The sequence below is a fragment of the Diabrotica virgifera genome, chromosome 5, assembly GCF_917563875.1.
Source record: "Diabrotica virgifera virgifera chromosome 5, PGI_DIABVI_V3a".
Taxonomy (NCBI): domain Eukaryota; kingdom Metazoa; phylum Arthropoda; class Insecta; order Coleoptera; family Chrysomelidae; genus Diabrotica; species Diabrotica virgifera.
This window is the reverse complement of record NC_065447.1, coordinates 207,664,157-207,688,645: the sequence shown is the minus strand read 5'-3', so window position 1 is coordinate 207,688,645 and position 24,489 is coordinate 207,664,157. Positions and strand designations below refer to the sequence as shown.

Below are 24,489 nucleotides of genomic sequence, written 5' to 3'. Positions count from 1 at the left end.
TCACAAATGCAACGAGGAATTCAAAAATTATTGTTAATTTGAAATATGTCAGTGGCGTACTATCATTTTTTGTTTAAAAAGTTCAGACCATTAACCGTATACGCACCAATGATGAATATAAAATTCTTAATTGTATGTCAAAAAATGCACAATAACTACCTCTTAAAACCTGCCAAATTTTATTACAATGTTGCCAGTAGTTTCGGCAAAATCGTAAAAAATGTGTAAAATTTTGTTTTGTTCAACGCCCTGTATCTTGAAAATGGATGGCATTACAAAAATTTTTTATTAAGCAAACCCCAATTATTTTTCAGTTTTTATCTATCCTAGTCACGGTGTTACCTTTTTTTAAATAATATGTATAAAATTGTAACAAAAAGCGAAAAAAAAAACAAAAAAATGCGGTTTTTAATTTTTAAAAGTACGTTTCACCAATTTTAAAAATCTGAAAAAATTCAGTGTGAAACATTAGGCAAAAATACACGTTATAATTTTTTTTTCGTAAAAACGAATGTCTTAGATATTTTTTTATACACATTTAAAATTTTAAAATCGTCCTAAAATTTAAATTTCCCGCCAAAAATTAAAAAAAAAATTCGGACAGAACTTTTTGAAACTTACAACTTTTTTATTAAAAGTTTTTCGCTAGCTATTTCGCTACCGAAAAACATAGAAAGCCTAATTAGGCTCTAGGTGGGTAACGTGACCACCTAGGGGGCTAAAAATTTCAGAAAGTGAGTTTCTTCATGCGTCGATAAATTGGTTTAAACACTGCACATAAACTTTTCAAAACTTTATGAACCTTCTAAATGAAAATATGGAAAATTGTAAACTATAACAATTATAAAAAAAACTATCGTTTTATCTAACAATACTTACTGTTCCATTAATGTGATTACACATATCCCAAAGAGGTATCAATGCATTAACGGTACCTTCATGACATTCGGAGGGTATGGTGTTTTGTCTTGTCATAACTGTGGATACCGCCCAGCTGTAAATAAATATAACCATTTTAAATTATGTATTATATTAAATATATTAGATACAAATATAATAATAATAATAATAAAACAAATATAGAATAAAATATAAAAATATAAAACAGATATAGAAAATCTTCATCGAAAAGTACGAACACACCTCACAAAAGCACAAAAACATCACCCTAAAAGTGCAGTAGAACGAACGACATTACCGCGGTATTTAGGAGGAAGAGGACTTATGGATATAGGTGAGCAATTAGATAAACAAAATTGCTAATTTAAGAACTTATTTTCAGATGCAAGCTGAAACATCTACTCTACATCGCGCTATCTGCGCAGTAGATGACACAACACCGATCAAACTGAGGGAACCAGAAATGCGCATAAACCACCTCACTAAGGACGAAAAAATGCGCAACTGGATGGGTATACCTCTGCACGGGCGACATCCCAATGAGGTCAGCCAAGACTATGTCGACAATGCAGCGTCGAACTATTGGTTGACAGCAGGAAAGATGTTCCCTGAAACAGAGGGTTCATTACTGGCCATTCAGGATCAGGTTATACCAACCAGAAATTACCTGAAATATATCGTCAAAGACCCTCAGGTTCAAAACGACAGATGCCGATATGGATGTCAAGCCCAAGAAACCATCCAACATCTTACAGGGGGCTGCCAGGCATTTTCTGCAACTGAATACAAGGAACGACATGACGCAGTGGGAAAAATCCTTCATCAAGAGATATCGATCAAGCTGGGACTTCTCCAAACGTACCATCTCCCATATTATCAATACGTCCCTGAGAGTATGCTTGAGGATGGCAACTACAAGCTACACTGGGACCGCACTGTGCTCACAGACCAAACAGTGGCACATAATAGACCAGATCTCGTACTAGTTAATAAATTAACAAGACAAGCAACACTAATTGATGTGGCGATACCTAACAACAATATCTGCGTAGTAAATTTACTGAAAAGATCGGCAAGTACAGAGATCTGGAAATTCAAATACGAAGGCAATGGAGAATGCAAAGTACCCGACGATATCGATTATTATGTCTACTACTGGAGTCATTCCGAAGACCCTCCTCGAAAGCATAAAAAAGCTGGGTCTGAATGAACATTTTTATAAGACCATGCAGAAAGCTGTACTACTCGCGACGCGACGGCCAGAAGTGTACGAAAATTTTTGGGAGATACACCTGCATTCCAAGTCACCTAGGGCTCGATAACACGGAAAGAGTCCCACCAGAGCTCAATCCTTTTGATACTGTAGGTATCTGGGATGATTCAAGTTTCCCCTTAGAGGGAGTGTGAGCCGTATGGCTAAATCTGGATAAAACAAATGATGTTTAACAGGCTTCAGAAAAGATATACAGGGTGTTAGTAAATAAGTATGAAAAACTTTAAGGGCTAATTCTGCATGAAAAAATAATGCCGGTTTGCTCTATAAACATATATCCGCAAATGCTTCGTTTCCGAGATACGGGGTGTTGAAATTTTTATTTCAAACTGCCAATTTATTTATTGCTCTAAGACGAGTTAAGCTATGAAAATGAAATTTGGTCAGTTTTAGGAGGTAGTTATTGCGCATTTTTTGACACACAATTAAGAATTTTGTATTCATCATTGGCGCGCATACGGGTAATGGTCTCAATTTTTTTAAAGAAAAAAATAGTACGCCTCTGATATATTTAAAATTAAAAATTATTTTTAAATTCCACGTTTAATTTTTGATAAAAATTTCTTGCCGTTTTTTCATAAGGTGCAAAGTTTTCATGCAGAAAAATAAAACATCTTGACGCGTATTTTTCATTTTTTAATATCAAGAAATATTCAATATAATAATACTAAACTGGAACAATAACAGAAAATATTACTAATAAGATTTTAACTAGGTGCAGAGCTACAACAAATGTTAAACATGACCTCCTTTAGAGGTTACAGAAAAAATTTATATTCATCATTGGCGCGCGTACGGGTAATGGTCTGATTTTTCTTAAGAAAAAAATAGTACGCCACTGAGATATGTCAAATTAAAAATCATTTTTGAATTGCTTGTTCAATTTACGACAAAAAAACTTTCTTGCCTTTTTTCCATATGCGGCGACGTCTTCTTATTTTGCAATTTCCGAAGCAACAAATGTTTGGACAAAAATTCAAAAATTTCCATTTTAAACCTTTGCTCATCTACTAAAAGTTGAATAATCTAAATAATATAATTAATTACCCTATTTTTACCTGTAGCGATTTAAACAAAAAATTGCCATTTTTGAACCTTATTTGTTAATAACTAAAATTCTCGTCAGAACTGTGACGGGCATTTTTGTATTTATAATGTATTAGGTATACAGGGTGAGGCAAATAAAGGGCCTATTAGAAATATCTCGAGAACTAAAGGCAACAGAATCATGAAAATTGGAATAAAGGGGTTTTGAAGGATGATCTATTAAATGACAATATTTTCATCTCTTTGCAACTTCCGGTTATACCGGAAGTTGCTTATAACTTCGTTTTTTAAATGGGACACCCTGTATATTTTTACATTTTTGGATTCTCTTCGATGTCTTCTTTCTTAAAATATGAGGTTTTGTAATATTATACAGGGTATTTTAAAAGATAATTACGTTTTTTTATTAATTTCGTAGCAACATTTACACCCTGTAGAATTGTAGTAGTTTGACATCTAAAACTCTACTTACGTTCAAATGATTTTTAATATACTCTACTATTGTTAAGAATCATTAGTATAGCTAAATTTTTAATTTTAGTATACAGGGTTGGTCGAAACTCGGAATGAGTATTTTCTGAGTTTTCTTAAATGGAACACCCTGTATTTTAGTATTGTAATGAAATGATATTTTATGGTACTTTTTTATTTCTTAAGCATTCCCTATACCTAACTGCTTTAATTTGTGTTTAATTGTTAATCGCACCAACAATCTTAACTAAGTAGGTACATATTTCGATAGCTAAACCATTATTGGTAATTTTAAGGACCAGTCTGGATTAATATGTATTTATTTCTGAAAAATTATTTGGGATTGAGTATTTTCACGGCCAACCTAATAAAATTTTACGTATTTTTTGTTGCAATTAATGTTTAGCTTGAATCACCAATAACTCACAAATTAAAGCAGTTAGGTATAGGGAATGATTAAGAAATAAAAAAGTACTATAAAATATCATTTCACGACAATACAAAAATACAGGGTGTTCCATTTAAGAAAACTCAGAAAATACTCATTCCGAGTTTCGACCAACCCTGTATACTAAAATTAAAAATTTAGCTATACTAATGATTCTTAACAATAGTAGAGTATATTAAAAATCATTTGAACGTAAGTAGAGTTTTAGATGTCAAACTACTACAATTCTACAGGGTGTAAATGTTGCTACGAAATTAATAAAAAAACGTAATTATCTTTTAAAATACCCTGTATAATATTACAAAACCTGATATTTTAAGAAAGAAGACATCGAAGAGAATCAAAAAATGTAAAAATATACAGGGTGTCCCATTTAAAAAAACGAAGTTATAAGCAACTTCCGGTATAACCGGAAGTTGCAAAGAGATGAAAATATTTTCATTTAATAGATCATCCTTCAAGACCGCTTCATTCCAATTTTCATGATTCTGTTGCTTTTAGTTCTCGAGATATTTCTAATAGGCCAGTTATCTGCCTCACCCTATATAGTACCCAAATCACTCATTTGCAACCTGGCTGGTCAAGTGTCACGACAAAACCTTATTTCTCTGGATTACACACAGTTTATGAAAATTATAAAAATCAATTCTACTATATAAAAATATACTGTCTTTCAATTAGGGATACGAAATACGTGACAAATAAAAAAATCAAGGATCATTTTGCTCAAGGCCTTTAAACAGTGTATAATCAGCTTAATGTGTAAAAAACAAAAGAATATTTTTTGCCATCTGACTAATGTTTTATTGATTACGTTAGTATTTCCCTGAATAAGAATATCGTTAAATAATGATCTTCTATCATGTCAAAATACGGTCAAGTACAAAGAGATTTACCAAAAAATAACTTAAAAATTTTAAAGAGCCAATATCAGCTACAAAGTGATGCAAAGAAATTGCAAAATATACCACTACAACGCGACACTTACATTTATAATTTACACAGGAAGATTAAGAATGCTGTTGGAATATCAGAGCAATTGTAGGTTAAGATAATTTCGTCATAAAGGAGAAAAAAAGAATACACTTTATTGAGTATTGAGAGAAAGTTTACATAACTGCAATTATGTATATACTGGTAAAGCGCTTAAAAAATGGACAATATTTTCCATAGTTCAATGTTTCAATGGTTCATGTTCCAATGACAAATACATAGGTTCATACTCGTAAAATTCTAAATCGAATATTTCAACGTGAAATAAACAAAAATTAAACCACTTTTTGGAAAAACTCATTACAACTTTTTTTAAGTGTTTAAAAATGCTTTATTTTAGATTTTCTTAAAAGTTTTTAGCATCAAAAGTAAGCAAGTTATACTTAAAATAAAGTTGGTCCCCTTTTTTTTGGTAAAAAAATCGTGCAAATCACCCCCTAATTAGCATCCTAAATGAAATTAATCGTTACCGCGTCACAAGTTCCTTTACTCGTGTATGTATCGTTTACTATGATCTGTAAGTTTCATTGGTTCAAAGTGCTTATTTTTGAAGGGGCTGTAGTTGAAAGGGATTGAACTAGTCACTAATTACGAGCGTATGCAAATTTTGAAGATTTTTGTTCTTCAGAAAAACAAGAAATCCAAAATATTCAGAAAAGCAAAACCTACATTATTTTAATCTTTGAGTTTTTTGGTATTACTAATCATTTTTAAGTTATTTAAAAAAAAGCATTTTTTCAAAATTATAAAAATTTTTACTTAAATCAGATCATATAATATGTAATACATAAATAAAGTAACTTGTCAAGCAGTAAAGATTATTTTCATTTGTTATGCTAATTAGGGGGTGATTTTCACGATTTTTTTTTTTACGAAAAAATGGGACCATCTTTATTTTGAGAGTAAATTGCTTACTTTTGATACTAGAAACTTTTTTTAAAAACAATAACACTTTAAAAAAGTTGTCATGAGTTTTCCCAAAAAAGTGCTTCATTTTTTGCTTATTTCACGTTAATACTCGTACATTATATTCGATTTGGAATTTGACGAATATGAATATATTTTTCATTAGCTACAACTCTGATTCTACTGGGTCTAGAGACCTCATACATACACCATTTTTGTCACTTTTTTATAAGCTATTATGTTACTAAGATTTTTTTTCGATCAAATAATTATCTTTTGCATTATTTGCTAAAAATCATCTAAAAACGTGATTTTTTTTCGAAAAATGAACATATTTACTAGCAAATAACTCGAAAAGTACTGACTTAGTGAAAAAACGCTATAGAACAAAAGTTACTTAGAATTAGTCAGGTTATCCATTTCCGGACTTATTTTGGACGTATATTTTTCACCTCGAGAAGGGGGAAAGTCACCCCCAGGGCAAACACACACATTGACGCAATATCACTTTTTTCTTTGACGTTAGCTATGTTAGCTATGTGTATGCCAAATTTCATGTCAATCGAAGCAGCCCGGTAGTTTAAAATTTGAAACAAAAACCGTGTGTAAATAAATGGACAATTAGTAAATAATTGATTTTTTTTAATCCACAAGGAAAATTCCTGATTTTTTTAATTATAAGTTTATAATTTAATAAGTTATCATATATTTTCACTAATAATATTCTTCTAATAATATTATAGGTTACTACATATCAACCGTTTAATTACTATTATTTTAAGTATCGTGTGAATTTAACTACACGTTGCGTTACAAGAAATATGCAAATATGACGCATTAATTATGTTTAATATATAGCCTTTTGCTGTACGTTTCTATTGAAGCAAACAATAGAACAGTTTCACTTTTCTTCGGAACTTTCTTCGACGTCAAACATTTATGTTTATTTCTTGGCGTGTCATCCTCCTTCGGTTTAAATATTTGTACAAACTCACATATTTTATTGGTTGTAATTACTATTCACGGCGTCTTGCCACTGCGTATACCGTGAGAATCACAAAGACACTGTCTTTTCGTTTATATAAAAATATATCGATAAAAATTCTTTACCTACATATTTAAAAGCACTTGTTTCACTCTTAATTTAATTTTAAACCTATCAAAATTGTGAACCTTGCACAGTTTTGGGAACGTTTAAGGAAGAAAATAATAGCACTTGATGAAAGAGATATTAAATACATGAGAAGAATAGCTGGACTTACGAAGTTTAAAAGATTTAGAAATGAAGATATAAGGAGAGAGCTGGAGCAAGAACTGATAATGAGGAAAATCGAAAACAAATAATTCAACTGGGTTGGCCACATAAAGCGAATGGAGCAAAACACACTGACAAAGAAGGTATATGAAGGCAAAATGGGAAACAAAAGAAAAAAGGAAAGGCCGAGGAAGACATGGATGGACGAAATCCATGATATAGGTGAAAAGAGAGACATGCATGCATATAACAGATATGAAGAACCTGGCTACCAATAGAAGTGCATGGAAGAAATTTATAACAGACAGAACCCTATATCCGACGCCCTAAAGGGCACTAAGGATTATCAAAGAAGAAGATGTTTGTCATAATTGATAAAAGATGAAGTTTTTCAATCCTAATAGCAACATTAATAATATTGAAAATATTAAAAATATTACTAAAAGATTTTTAAATTGAAAAACTTATTGGTACACTTTCCTGGTGACACCTCCAAGGCTTCTACAATTTGCAAGCCAAATGGATGCTGCAGTGAAGACAAAGGGAAGGAATTCTACACTATGCAATTCACATCCCCGTCTGCAGCTTGGTAATCAGGCAAGCTGCAGACGGGGATGTGAATTGCATAGTGTAGAATTCCTTCCCTTTGTCTTCACTGCAGCATCCATTTGGCTTGCAAATTGTAGAAGCCTTGGAGGTGTCACCAGGAAAGTGTACCAATAAGTTTTTCAATTTAAAAATCTTTTAGTAATATTTTTAATATTTTCAATATTATTAATGTTGCTATTAGGATTGAAAAACTTCATCTTTCATTTGCCAGATGACGCTAGTCACCTACCCTATTTGTTTCAGTTGCAATGTGTGGGAAAAGCTCTCGGTGCTGGTCAGTTAGGATATGGAGAACAAGCCTGCGCTCTCTCCGATGAGATTCCAATAAGAATCGAAAATCGCGATTCAGAGAGCTGGATTGCACTCCGTATTCTAATTGAAAAGTAAGATTGTTTTGCCTTCGCATTGCAACTGAATAAAAATGGTATACATTTTTATTTTATAGTCGTATTACTCCGTAGAGTAACTAGGTGCATTTTCCGTTGGAACTTTACCAAGCTGCAGACGGGGATGTGAATTGCATAGTGTAGAATTCCTTCCCCTTGTCTTCACTGCAGCATCCATTTGGCTTGCAAATTGTAGAAACCTTGGAGGTGTCACCAGGAAAGTGTACCAATAAGTTTTTCAATTTAAAAATCTTTTAGTAATATTTTTAATATTTTCAATATTATTAATGTTGCTATTACGATTGAAAAACTTCATCTTTCGTTTGCCAGATGACGCTAGTCACCTACCCTATTTGTTTCAGTTGCAATGTGGGAAAAGCTCTCGGTGCTGGTCAGTTAGGATATGGAGAACAAGCCTGCGCTCTCTCCGATGAGATTCCCATAAGAATCGAAAATCGCGATTCAGAGAGCTGGATTGCACTCCGTATTCTAATTGAAAAGTAAGATTGTTTTGCCTTCGCATTGCAACTGAATAAAAATGGTATACATTTTTATTTTAATTGTGTATTAATGTTTGCAAACTTAAGATTGTCTCTCTCGTGCCAAGTCCGATTTTGAAACTAAACTGACTCAACGACTCCAGCCACTGATCTCTTATTTCTAAAATAATCTTGTGTGTAACAATAATGTATCTAAAGAAAAGTTTTAAAAAGTGGCTCTTTAGTCTTATTAGACGGTGGTCCTTAAGGAGCAATGTTTGATAGAGCAGTTCAATAAAAAATGAAATTCTTCAAAAATGAATAAGGAAATTATGTGAATCCAGAAATGGGAAGAACTTTTAACAAAATTACTTACAGATCCTCGTGGATAAAGGAACACAGATAAAAATGCAAAAAAAACAGAAATCACAGATTGGTGCATATTATTAGATTTAAATCATCAAATGAGAATGAGTAGAAATGGAAATATGAGATGGAGATACACCAAAGAAGCAGAGAAGCTATGATCACACTAAAAGAAAGAAACATATTATGATCAATAAACTTGTTTTATTAATGAATCAGAACAATTAGATATTATGAGCATGGCATATAAAAAAACCAACAAAAAGAGAATGACAATGAAGCAAAACAGCAAAAATTGTAAAAATAGAAATACCTATTGTATAATAAAAGCCGAGAATCACTACGGCCTAACATACTGCTTCATGAATCAAAAGTTGTATCATAATTTTTGTCTAGTAATTTTTATTACTAGAAAATGTCTAAGGAGCTATCATAACAAGGACAGAAGCTTATATCACAATTTATCGAAAAACAGTTGAATATCAATGAATCTAAATATATTCTTGGAGAAAACTACATACTTTCAGTTTCAGTACGTTCGTCTGTCACGAAAAGACACAGGCGGTATTAGAGGTGAACGATACCACAATGGACAATAATAAATTGTCCACTCTGGTATCTGAATATTATGTGAATAATTCTTGAATTATTCAAGAAATAAATTAGGATTATCTCGAATCTACGATTCATTATCAGCTTTCATCCCCTTATTCTCTTTTCCAAAAAATATACAAAGGTAAAGAAACGGGAAAAAAATAAAGAGGGAATACTTATAATAGAGGATAATTAAATAAGGAAGTATGGGCAGATTATTGCAGAAAATTCTTGAAGGAGGAATATACTGGAATAGGAAACGGTGGCCGAAAAAAACCACCTGAAGTACCCATCTAAATCTGAAAAGAGCCAACGATAGAGTCATTGGAGGAAGTAATTCAGAGGAGCAAAATGAAAAAACTCCCTGTTTAGACGAAATTAGCATGAATTTATGAAAGAGGGGGAAAGAGATCTTAGGGAAAAAATACTAATACTACTGCCTAATATATAAAAAGAAGAGAAGATGCCAGCGGATTGGGAGACATATAAAAAGTGAGACTAATAAATTTGTGAGAATTATAGAAGAATAACATTACTAAGTACGACGTATAAAATAATGATATCCATAATACGAAGAAGAATGTCAAAGATTAGGAAGAATAGAGTGGGACACAACCAATCTGGATTCACAGAAGGAAGATCAATAGTAGATGCCAGATGCCATACATACCATATAAAACAAATTATCTACAGTATTTCTCATGATCATCTTTCAGTGCGTCACAGTTTTTCGATTTCTTTCTAACGCATTAAATTGTATGTGACAGAAAAAAAGGCACGTCGGTGATTACATTTCGTCGGTGACATTTTTATAACATTTATTCTAGTTATTCTAGTTGTCGATAGATGGCGCCATAATAAAAAAATATTTTTTTTTTAATTAGATAATAATATTACAAATATAATCTGTATAATTTATAAGACTATACAAATCAAAGAAAATATCATTTTATAAATGCAAGAAACACTTTTGATTTGTTTTTATTCCAAATTGAAAATAAAATGTGACAACTGTCAGATTGAACTAAAATGTCATGTTAGAATAAATGTCATAAATGTGTATTATCACGGACTTACCCTTTTTCCTATCATTTGTTACGCACTGAAAAATGATCATGAGAAATACTGTACTTTTAAATGTGGACTATAGTATTTATGTGTGAATTGTCAATACGAATAAATCATAAAATTAAATTTTTTTTAAGGATTATTAAAAGAATTTTTTACCAAGCAATAAAAAAATTGTTTAATTTAACGAATTAAGTGATGGATAGATAATAGATGCAGTTTACTTGTAACAAGAATTATACTTGGCAACTTCGCCGACCAAGTGACGTAAGTTCTCCCAACGGCTGACAGCTGACACGGCCGAGGCCGACCGGCAGAGCTCCTGTTTACGCTCCGAGCAGTGAGGAGCCATTGAACTACAATCTAGTTTTAGTAATGTAGTTTGTTTCTGTTTCTTTCGGTGATTATACCGCTCACAGTAAAGTTTGTGCCTATTATTATTCAACCCCGATGTGTAAGGTGCTTCCCATTATTTACAGTTGAAGTTCCAACACGAGCAAAACCCATATATCCTGACTCCCACACCCCAAACTCCTTGAACTCCTTATATTGGCGCCCAACGTGGGGCCCCAATATAAGGGGTTGAAGGAGTTTGGGGTGTGGGAGTCAGGATATATAGAGTTTTGCTTGTACTGGAACTTCAACTGTAAATAATGGGAAGCACCTCACACATCCGGGATGAATAATAATAGGCACAAACTTTACTGTGAGCGGTATAATTACCGAAAGAAACAGAAAAACTACGTTATCAAAACTAGATTAAATACTAATAGTTCAATGGCTCTTCACTGCTCGGAGCGTAAACAGGAACTCCGCCGGTCGGCCTCGGCCGTGTCAGCTGTCAGCCGTTGGGAGAACTTACGTCACTTGGTCGGCAGGGTTGCCAAGTATAATTCTTGTTACATACTAAATTTCTGCACTTTTACGTCTTCAACTTATTCAGTTAAGTTAAAGGCTATGAGCTATGCATAGTAAAAACACACCAATTAAGAAGATGGGTACGTATTTTCGGCTGCAATGGTATTTAAATGGGGATTCATTTTTTTCGAATCCTGAGAAAACTAATAAGTATTTTTGTAAAAATTTAAACGCTGAATGATTACGTTCTTACCGAGGGCCGAAAGTCCCTGAAAACTTCTATAATGTTTATTTAAATAAGTTACAGGGGTGAAAAACTAAGAGAAAATGTAGTGTGATTTTTAATTTCAAATATATCATTCAAAAGGAACTTTTTATTCATTCTACTGGACTTTCGGTCCCCGGTAATAAAGTAATCTTTTATTCTGCGTTAAAATTTTTCAAAAATACTTATTAGTTTTCTCAGGATTCGAAAAAAATGATTACATTTACCTAAAATACATTGAAAATTTTGACAGGCATAAAAATGTCCCTTTCCTCTTAAGAAGTATTGAAAACAAAAATTTTTCAATTTTTTTGAATTTTATTGTTAGTTTTATTGTTAGATAAATTAAACTTCCATCTTATATTATATTTAAAAAGCCAACACTATAAAATCGAATCATTAAAAGGAACGATTCGGCCCAGTTCTACGCTGAATTGAATGTTCCGGACAACACATATTTTATTAATTATTATTGAAAAAGAAATCGCTTGACATCCAACCAACGACGACGACGTGCACGCCATATGTCGGACGCCGCGCCGATTACGATCGGTTTCGTTTCTGCTCTTTAATTCCGTTTGCGTTTTTTTTATTGACTTTGGCAGAAATATACTGATTTAGTTTTTGATTGATGAGGATATAACTAATTGAAATTGAAACTAAATTAAAAAAGACTGAAAAAGATTGATTATATTGAGCGCGGTGAATTCTTCATCTTAACCACTAAAATTACGTTATACCGACCACGAAAATCAACTTTAAGGTGAATGACCAATTTTGATGATTCTTTATGTTTTCAAGGTCGCTGAATCTGAATATGAAGTTCATTTTTATCGAGAGTTGCTGGAACATGTTCAAAAATCAAATTTTAGGCAAAAATGCGAAAAATAAATTTTTATGATTTTTCAAGTTTACCTCGCTGTATCTTTGGTCGCTGTAAATATTTCCTTTTGAAAATTTTACTGTGTAATGTTTGAAGTACAGTAAAACCTGTCAGTAACACAGGTTTTACTGTATTTAGATAACAACGAGCTTTGTCCAAAATGTTTACATTACAATTACAAACAAGTTAAAAGAGGAGTTGTTAATTTTTAAACATTTTGTCGTCAGATTTCGTTAGTTTCATGTTTACTTAAAAAAAGTTGAGTGACAAATTCTTTAGTATATAATTTTAACTACCACAGCAATAAAATATAATTCATGAAGAAGTTTTCTCGAAAATATTAAGTCAAAACTTGTAACAGAAAAAAAGTTATGTGACTTTATAGACGAACGGCACACCCCAAAAAAGTTTATTTCTCGAGATACTGCATGGTGTGATGACCACGGTGTGGTTAATGGCTAATTTTGGTCGTACTGTATGTTTTTACTGTATGTTATGGTTATGAATACGAAAATGAGGTTTATTTTGAATTTTACGTGGGCGAACATTGGCAAAATCATAATATTGCCCTAAAAATAGAAAACAATGAAATCACATTTTTCTGCGTTTAACTTGCTACAACTCTGTTCCATTTAAATATTTTTTTCTGAAATTTTTATACTATATTATATTTCTTACCTTTCTGAAGATAATGGTACCTGTTTCAATCTTTCTGTTTTATTGTAATAAAAGTTATGAATTGTTTAAAGTAAAAGGTACACATTCCTGAATTGCAAAGTTTAATCGCAAAAGTTGAGTGACAAAATTTGAAATTTTGATTTTTAACCAAGTTTATGTTAAAATATAGGGTACAAGGAATAAAATGTTTTATAGAAAAAAAATGGCGCAACTTTTAATTTTAAGAAAAACGTGATTTCATTTTTTTTATTTTTAAGGTAAATTTGCGATTTTGACAATGTTCCCCCACTTAAAATTCACAATAAACCTAATTTTCGTTTTCATCACAATCAAAAACATAAAGTAAGACCAAAATTAGCTGTTCACCACACCGTGGTCAGTATCTCGAGAAATAAGCGTTTTTTTGGGGGAGTACCACTCGTCTATAAAGTCACATAACTTTTTGCTTTCGGCTTATAAAGCCATCTTCGGAGCTATGGTCAAAAGGTTCAAAATACCACCATGAAGAGAGATGGATCACATGTACGATATACAAAAAATACTTCTATTACTTGTGCAGTTTTTTAATGATGGAAAAAATATAGAAAAAAACCTTGTCTGTCTGTTGAAAAAAGGTGGTCAATTCTTGCTGTTCTTAGTCGAAAAAGTTGAAAAAACATATATATTACAAGCACAAAGGACTTTCACGAAAAACTACATTACATATAACAAAAATTTGATCATGGTAAGGTCAAGAGACCTTACCATCTGATGTGTGCTGTGTCAGTATGAAGAATGATGTATGAAGAACATTTTTCCTTAGTGTTATCGTTTTCTAATAATTCACTAATTCATTCTCAACAATTTCAGGAGTTGCAATCTTCTTCTTGTGGTGATGTCTCCTGTAGTGGAGGTTAGCGATTACACTTGCAAATCTGTCTCTGTCTCTGTCCAATGCGGCTCTAAACAAAGATAATGAATCAAGGCCGGTCCAGTCTCTGATATTTTTAAGCCATGAAAAAAGGCCTACCGGGACTCCGTTTTCCTTCAATTGTGGATTCAAACTTTTCGTTTCTTATTGTCCTAGGTAGCTAACTTTTCTAACTTTGATGATCTTTAGCACCTCCCTTTCTGTACTTATTCTCTTTACAAATTTAAAGACTGAAATAGTTTTGTACACGCTTATGACAACAGGTAAAAGAGGGAGAAGTGTACTTTTGAAGTGTGTAAAATAAATAATTCTTAGCTGAGCGCTTTCGGCTTATAAAGCCATCTTCGGAGCTATGCTACAATAAAAGATCTCTAATGAATAATTGATCTTAGAATTCAAAGTTTAACTTACGCCAAAAAGGTCAAAATGCCACTATGAAGAGAGATGGGTTCCATGTACGATATAAAATACTTCTGTTTCTTATGTAGTTTTTTATTGGTTGGAAAAAACCTTGTCTGTCTGTTTAAAAAAATTTTCAAATTGCTGTTGGTTATTTTTGTATCCAGAAAAGTTAAACATCAAGAACAAGCACAAAGGACTTTCACACGAAAAGTTACATTACATATAAAACGAATATTTGATCATGGTAAGGTCAAAAAAACCCTACCATTTGAATAGTACGGTGTCAGATAGCAGAATGGTCTCATGGAGGATTTTTAATGACAGCCGATATAGACAGGGTGTGCTCGTTAAGGTGTCTTCACATTTTCTCATATCAAGTGAAAGTTGACATATGACATTTTAGCAATCGGATTGAACAACTTTTCAGCAAAGTCTGTAGTTACATAAATCTGGTTTTTAAAAATTATGAAATACATATTGAAAAGAGACTTACGGTCTAGGATAAATCAATTGACAAGTTATCCTTCACAAACCAAACTCGAATCGTTTTTGAAAATTAATACATGATGTAAAGAAACTTGATGGTGAAGTTTTTTTAGGAAGATGGGAAATAAATTAACATCTCACAATAAAACACTGAAAAACGTTTGTTTTTCTATACTTCCACAAAATTTATTACAACTATGTTATTACTACAGCTGTTTCGGCAAAGTGCCTTTCTAAAGTGATGCCACTTTGCCGAAACAGCTGTAGTAATAACATAGTTGTAATAAATTTTGTGGAAGTATAGAAAAACAAACGGTTTTCAGTGTTTTATTGTGAGATAAAATGAACTTCCATCAAGTAACGGTCGAATCCATCAATTATTTAATAAATTAACAATGGATTTTGTGAAATGTGATTTTTTAAAGAATAAGCTGCCAAATGAGTTATTACAAATATTGTTTTTTTAATGATACTTTAATAAAGAATTAAAAAATGTAAAAAATATTTAAAAAATTATTTTTTGATTGCATGAGGTCAAACTTCTTCCTCCAGAGTCTCCCACAAGAGTCTGAACAAAGGTTTATAGTTGTAATTATTTACAATTTTAATTTAATTTTATTATTATAATTTTATATTTTATTATATAATTATCATTATAATCTGATTTTTGCTTGAATACACAAATCAATCTTAATTACAACTATAAACCTTTGTTCAGACTCTTGTGGGAGACTCTGGAGGAAGAAGTTTGACCTCATGCAATCAAAAAATCATTTTTTAATTATTTTTTACATTTTTTAATTCTTTACTAAAGTATCATTAAAAAAAAACAATATTTGTAATAAATCATTTGGCAGCTTATTCTTAAAAAAATCATATTTCACAAAATTCATTGTTAATTTATTTCCCATCTTCCTAAAAAAACTTCACCATCAAGTTTCTTTAGATCATGTATTAATTTTCAAAAACGATTCGAGTTTGGTTTGTGAAGGATAACTTGTCAATTGATTTGTCCTAGACCTTAAGTCTCTTTTCAATATGTATTTCATAATTTTTAAAAACCAGATTTATGTAACTACAGACTTTGTTGAAAAGTTCTTCAACCCGATTGCTAAAATGTCATATGTCAACTGTCACTTGATATGAGAAAATGTGAAGACACCTTAACGAGCACACCCTGTCTATATCGGCTGTCATTAAAAATCCTCCATGAGACCATTCTGCTATCTGGCACCGTACTATTCAAATGGTAGGGTTTTTTTGACCTTACCCTGATCAAATAGTCGTTTTATATGTAATGTAACTTTTCGTGTGAAAGTCCTTTGTGCTCGTTCTTGATGTTTAACTTTTCTGGATACAAAAATAACCAACAGCAAATTGAAAAATTTTTTAAACAGACAGACAAGGTTTTTTCCAACCAATAAAAAACTACATAAGAAACAGAACTATTTTATATCGTACATGGGACCCATCTCTCTTCATAGTGGTATTTTGACCTTTTTGACGTAAGTTAAACTTTGATTTAAGATCAATTATTCATTAGAGATCTTTTATTGTAGCATAGCTCCGAAGATGGCTTTATAAGCCGAAAGCGCTCAGCTAAGAATTATTTATTTTACACACTTTAAAAGTACACTTCTCCCCCTTTTACCTGTTATTCTCTTTATGACATTTTCGTTGGTGGTGTGGATTGTAGTTTCAATCTAATAGCCATAAATATTTTTTTGCATAATACTTTTCATTATCCAGTCGTGGTCTAGTCGTAATTCAAATTGCAGCACTAAAAATATGACTAATCCATTTAAAAAAATTTATGGCTACGGTTCTGCTATAAAACACACTCTTGATATCCCATTATACGCAGCATTAAACCGAACTAACACAAGCCGTGTGAATAAAAACTAATTGTTTTCTAAACAATAATTATTACTAACAATGAGATTGCTTTTACTTTTCATTACACCAATTATTAAACCAGAGTATACTTGTGGGATATTCCGTTTAATCAATCATAGAGAAAGATATTAGCATTTAAGTGGTATTTTAAAACATTATATTAAAAACCTTACACAAGCCCAAACAATTAAATGTTCAGACAAACGAAAATTGATTGAAAACGTTAATTTTTACAACCTTGCTTATTGAATTAAAAAACGAGATCAAACAATATACATATTTAAAGTCTATCATTAATACAGTCGAACCCGCTTGACAGAATACCTCTTATAGGAATATCCCGCTTTAAGGAATATAAATTTGAGGCCCTGAAACGTCTCTACTAGCCACTAATGATCGGTTATTGGAATATCCCGGTTATAAGAATACTTTTGCTTAGCACGAAATGTTCGGAATTATCTAGTCACCGTGTATAAAATAAATAATTTTGACATTAATTCAATATAATCAGTAAGTTTCTTGACAGTTACTTGTAACAAACCTACTGTTTTTACCAAAATTTGCCGCCCCCTGAATTATGCCGCCCTGTGCTATAGCCTATTCAGCCCATATGTAAATCCAGCCCTGATGCCAATGCAGAAACTGAAAGATGTTTCTCTACTTTCAAATTGATCTAAACGTTTCTACGGAACACAATGTCGGAAGAAATATTGACGGCGCTTGTCATGTTGACGATCGAAAAAACTTTAATTGGAGAAATTTCTGACTTCGACGAAAAAGTGATGGAAAGTTCATTTCCGATAAAAACAGAAGGATTCAGGCTCAATTTAGGAAGTAGGCTTTTGGTAAATACCTATTAATTTTTATTTAATTCTCGAATGAATCAGCGCCTCACTGAACAAAAATATCACGAGCCGCCACTGTTCTTTGATATAACAAACATACAATGCTATCCCTAATACGATACTAGCGGATAATTAAAAAAGAACATACAGAAAGGAATAACAGGGTCACTAGCTTCTCGTCTGGAGTCTGGGGGTCCATCAAGACATATTTAGCAGACAAACAGATAAGGTATGCAATGATACACAAAGGAAACAAATCTAAACTTTTACAGTCATGAAAAATTATATGATCGTGGACAAGTTTTATAGAACAAACCGCGCACGTGTATGACAAAAAATCTATAATTGTACCATACCTATATTTGTTAAGGGGACGTAGTCAGAAGAGACCGAATATTGAATGGTGCATATACTTTACATTTGATTAAATTGTAGGAGTCTGAATATTGTTGAAACATCAAAAAGACAGATAACAGTAATCATCAAATGACTTAATGTTAAGACTAGTGGTGACTTTGGCCGTCACTATGCGACGGGAACACAATCAATTGCCTTCTACAGTCACTGCACTCAATTTTTTGTGACTATTTTCAAACGATCAAAAACACTTTTAACGTCACATAACTGTATTTTCTACTGTCGTCTATAATGTCTAATTAGGGCAGTCAATGAGGGTATGTGGCTCCGAATTCCATCCTACTATATCGATTTACGTGATATTTTCACAAACAAACTTTTTAAGTAGGGAATAGCCCAAGAAACAAAGTCTACCCTATGCCGATGTGTGCTTTTGTCTTGGGGGCGGTTCCCACCCCTTCTCGGGGGTGGAACATTTTTTGCTTAAATAACTACGGAAGTTGCTAGATAACCTAATACTAAGCAAAAACTGTTCTATAATTTTTTTTCGAAAACTCAATACTTTTTGAGTTATTCCTGGTTGAAAATTGGCCATTTTCATTGAAACATAACACCTTTTCAAACGGTTTTTTGCGAATACCTTAAAAACTATGCATCTACCTAAAAAACTATATAAAACATTTTTGTAGCTTATAAAATAGCAAAGAGATTATTTCCTTTATGAATCTTCTAGTTATAACACAAAAAGAGATATGGTAAGTGAAAAAAACTTGTTTTCTTGGTGCATGCTCAAATCAGTGTATTTAACTTGAAATAACAGAAACGGTCGATTTTAGGTGTATAATGCCACCAATAACTTTTGTTGTGCTTGAAAAGACCTATAAATTAAGCAATATTAAATGTCGATTACATTCAAACTATGCGAGATAAACTGTAAAAAATTTGATGACTAACGTATTTTAAGAAAAAAAATGAGAAGTATATTTAACCCCTCATCCACAAGAACTTAAATGCATCGTTTTCCTTCTAACATACATTTTACTATAGTGTTCTTTTTATGTTCAAAAAGTTGGGCGGGTTTAAAATAAATGGTTTTTGAAAAAAAATAAGATCAAATTATTGAGCACATTTTTAAATTTTATTAAAAATCTTCCTATTTCTCCATCTAACTCGAAAATGATAAGAGATGCCAAAAAAAAGTTGCCATACAAAAATGTAGGTTTCTTCTAGATAAACATTTTGATTTTATTTTTTATAACAGTATCTCTTATCATTTTCAAGTTACATGAAGCAAGAGGAAGATTTTTAAGAAAATTTAATATGCGCTCTATAATTTGATCTTATTTTTTCAAAAACCATTCATTTTAAACCCGCTCAACTTTTTGAACATAAAAATAACACTGTAGTAAAATGTATTGTAGAAGGAAAACGATGCATTTAAATTCTTGTGTATAAGGGGTTAAACATACTTCTCAATTTTTTTCTTAAAATTCGTTAGTCATCAATTTGTTGCAGCATATCTCGCTTAGTTTGAATGTAATCGACATTTAATATTACATAATTTCAAGCACAATAAAAGGTATTGGTAGCATTATACACCTAAAATGGACCGTTTCTCTGTTATTTCAAGTTGAATACACTGATTTGAACATGCACCAAAAAAAACAAACTCTTTTTACCTACCATATTTCTTTTTGTGTTATAACTAGAAGATTGAAGAAGGAACAAATCTCTTTGATTTTTTATGAGCTACAAAAATGTTTTATATAATTTTTTTAGTGAAATGCATTGTTTTTAAGGTATTCGCAAAAAACCTTTTGAAAAGGTGGTATATTTCAATGAAAATGGCCAATTTTCAACCACGAATAACTCAAAAAGTATTGATTTGTCGAAAAAAAAAATATAGAACAGTTTTTGCTTAGAATAACCAAAAAATTTTTCACCCCCGAGAAGGGGTGGGAACCGCCCCCAAGACAAAAGCACACATCGGCATAGGGTAGACTTTGAATAAGGAGATATTTTCAGGCTATTCCTAAAATTTCATTAAAATCCATGCAGTAGGATAGAATTCGGAGGTAATAACCTGTTCTTGCTCTCATTGACTGCCCTAAATTTAAAATTATACAGTGAGCACGTAAAGGTTGGAATAAATTCATTTTCTCGAGAATGGACGATTTTGGAAAAAATCCTGAAACAGGTAAATTTTTATTTTTAACTTACGACTTTTTGACATATATATTATACTAGTGACGTCATCCATCTGGACGTGATGACGTCATCGATGATTTTTTTAAATAAAAATTGGGATCGTGTGATAGCTCATTTGAAAGGTAATTCAATTATCTATTCAGTAATATAAACATTAACATTATTTATTATATTATTATTTATTATAACAAATTATTTATACAGGGCGTCCAAAAAAAATTTCTTTGAACTCAATTTATTGACATAAAAAGAAGAATGTGTGTAATTTATTTAATTCAAAATTCATTTTCCTGCTATCAGAAAACAGAAAAAAATGTTTATTTGGCAGAAAAATATTGTTTTTTGCTTGAATTCAATATTAAAGCAGCCACCCACCAGCCTCGTGATAGTTTAAACATTTAATTTAAGCGAAAAGCCATGATTATTTTTTTAATAAACATTTTTTTCTGTTTTCTGAGAGCAGTAAAATGTATTTTGAATTAAATAAATTACATACATTCTTCTTTTTATGTCAATAAATTTAATCCAAATTTTTTTTTGACACCCTGTATAAATACTTATGTTAATGTTTATACTACTGAATGGAGAATTGAATTACCTTCCAAATGAGCTATCACACGACCCCTATTCTCATTTAAAAAATCATCGATGACGTCATTACGCGCAGATGGGTGACGTCACTGGTATGATATATATGCCAAAAAGTCGTAATTTAAAAACAAAAATTTACCTGTTTTGGGATTTTTTTCCAAAATTGTCCATTCTCGAGAAAATGAATTTATTCCAACCTTTACGTGCTCACTGTATACAATTTTGTTTACTTTGTTGGTACAGAATGTAAACAAATAACCGGATGACGTCACGACGCGTTTTGGGCTGGCTGGTATAATTTGACTTTTCACTCGTCTTTAGTGGCCAAGCGAAAGACAAACAAAACTTTTTTATCTTTAATACATGTTTTAAATTATGTTCTGTTGTGATTTATAACATTTTTTTCGAATTTAAAATTGTATGCAAGTTCCCTATTCCATGAATATTTAGATCAAACAAAGTGCCAAAAGCATGGATCCGAAGTTAGCCGCAATTTTAGTGACGTAAATCTGAAGAAGTATAATATAACTGCGTATAATACAGGGTGAGGCAGATAACTGGCCTATTAGAAATATATCGAGAACTAAAGGCAACAGAATCATGAAATTTCATATACAGGAGTTTTAAAGGATGATCTATTAAATGAAAATATTTTCATCTCTGCAACTTCCGGTTATACCGGAAGTTGCTTATAACTTCGTTTTTTTAAATGGGACACCCTGTATGTTTTTACATTTTTGGATGCTCTTCGATGTCTTCTTTCTTAAAATATGAGGTTTTGTAATGTTATACAGGGTATTTTAAAAGATAATTACTTTTTTTTTATTAATTTCGTAGCAATATTCACACCCTGTAGAATTGTAGTAGTTTGACAACTAAAACTCTACTTACGTTCAAATGATTTTTAATATAGTCTACTATTGTTAAGAATCATTAGCATAGCTATATTTTCAATTTTAGTATACAGGGTTGGTCGAAACTCGGAATGAGCATTTTCTCAGTTTTCTTAAATGGAACACCCTGTATTTTAGTATTGTAATGAAATGATATTTTATGGTACTTTTTTATTTCTTAAGCATTCCCTATACCTAACTGCTTTAATTTGTGCTTAATTGTTAATCGCATTAACAATCTTAACTACGTAGGTATTTTGATAGCTAAACCATTATTGGTAATTTTAAGAATCAGTCTGGATTAATATGTATTTATTTCTGAAAAATTATTTATAATTGAATATTTTCACGGCCAACCTAATAAAATTTTACGTATTTTTTGTTGCAATTAATGTTTAGCTTGAATCACCAATAACTCATAAATTAAAGCAGTTAGATATAGGGAATACTTATAAAATAAAAAAGTACTATAAAATATCATTTCATTCCAATACTAAAATACAGGGTGTTGTATTTAAGAAAACTCAGAAAATATTCATTCCGAGTTTCGACCAACCCTGTATACTAAAATTTCAAAATTAGTTATACTAATGATTCTTAACAATAACAGACTATGTTAAAAATCACTTGAACGTAAGCAGAGTTTTTAGTGTCAAACTATTACAATTCTACAGGGTGTGAATATTGCTACGAAATTAATAAAGAAACGTAAATATCTTTTAAAATACCCTGTATACTATTACAAAATCTCATATTTTAAGAAAGAATATATTGAGGAGAATCCAAAAATGTAAAAATATACAGGGTGTCCCATTAAAAAAAACGAAGTTATAAGCAAAAAGAAATGAAAATATTTTCATTTAATAGATCATCCTTTAAAACCCCTTTATTCCAATTTTCATGATTCTGTTGCCTTTAGTTCTCGAGATATTTCTAATAGGCCAGTTATCTGCCTCACCCTATATATGATAATAACATTAGTGTTTTTAGTATTTTCTTTACAACTTTATCACATTTTCTCACCTTTTAAATCTTTCTTGGACTTCTACATATGTTTGAAAGTAGAAATTAGCTAATTCGGTTCAGTTATTCTGGATCTGTTACAAAAAATATATAACAAAATAAAATGACGTTTATTAAACGTCACTCAATGTTTACATATCGAAACCGCACGAATTTATAAGATTGGATATTAACAGTATCTGTATCATGGGCACATGGGCAGTTTCAAAAATACCTCTGTGCTCCTTCAGGTAAGAAATAAGATTTTATCACAGTAGTGTACGAATTGATTGATTTAATTTATAATTATACAATAATTGATTACGTATTCACATACAAAAAATCAGACAATGATCACAGTTGCTATTTTTATATAATATATATCATGATTCTTGTAATGGTGTTAGAAATTTATATTAAATATACTTTCACGGAAATAACAACGTATACTGCGGTATGTTTTCCGTATATACAATAATAGAAAATTATAAATTGTTTAAAGTTTATTGTAATATGTTGTATAGTCGGTTCGCTAAACTCAGACGCAACTGGCTAGATATTTTAGTCGACATTTTTTTTGTTTTTTGCCAATTTTGCAAAAATTGGCAAAATTACTAAATATTTAGTGATTATTAACTATTTAAAAATTATTTTTTGCCAATTTTGCTAAAATAGGCAGAATTACCGACTAAAATATCTAGAAAGTTGCGTCTGAGTTTAGCAAACAGACTATAATAGCGATAATTAAAATATTATACATTAATGAAATAAATCTAGAATCATGAATATAGTGCAATAATAATTAGATTACGAAAACACACAAATAATATAAGTAAGACGTTAAAGCCATACCATAGTTCAATAGTTATTAAGGTACCAAGGGTAATAACGATATAAGGATAATAACGCTTGAGGGATATACGTTGACCGAAAGCGTTATTATCTATAATACCCGTGATGCCTTCAACACTTAATGTCCGACAAAATTATTCTTTATATGCAAAAACTTTGAATGAATTTTGAATTAATTAGTTTTCAAATAAGTACATTTATTTTACTAGTAATAGTCGTAACGTAACTTAGTGGAGTCACTGAAGGTGGATATGAGCTATTCTTGTTCTCATGATCATTTTTCAGTGCGTCATTAATTATGACGTCATATACTGTATTGGGTGTGTCGAGACTTATTTCATGTAATTATTGACGAATCTGACAGATGCCACAATCGTACTTAGCCATAGGTGAAAAGCTTGTGGAATTAAACTAATTAGTAATTTAGTAGATTTGATTTTTACACAATTAGTCCAAGTAATGAAGCTTAAAATAGGACAAAACCTTGCAATTTTTACAGAATGGATCGATTTACTTGAAAATTTGAGAATAAGTAGTGGATAGTCCAAGGATCAAAATCTATATCATG

At 31.3% G+C, this 24,489-nt stretch overlaps 1 protein-coding gene across 3 annotated transcripts in view; it reads right to left on the bottom strand.

Annotated features, from left to right (window-relative positions):
- Window positions 1–24,489, bottom strand: part of LOC114332887 (actin-histidine N-methyltransferase) — a 150,804-nt gene that overhangs the window by 33,698 nt on the left and 92,617 nt on the right. For all 3 annotated transcript variants that reach the window (XM_050651765.1, XM_050651767.1, XM_050651766.1), the window contains exon 2: window positions 880–994. In XM_050651765.1, coding sequence (XP_050507722.1) covers window positions 880–994 — 115 coding nt within the window. The remainder of the gene's footprint in view (window positions 1–879; window positions 995–24,489) is intronic.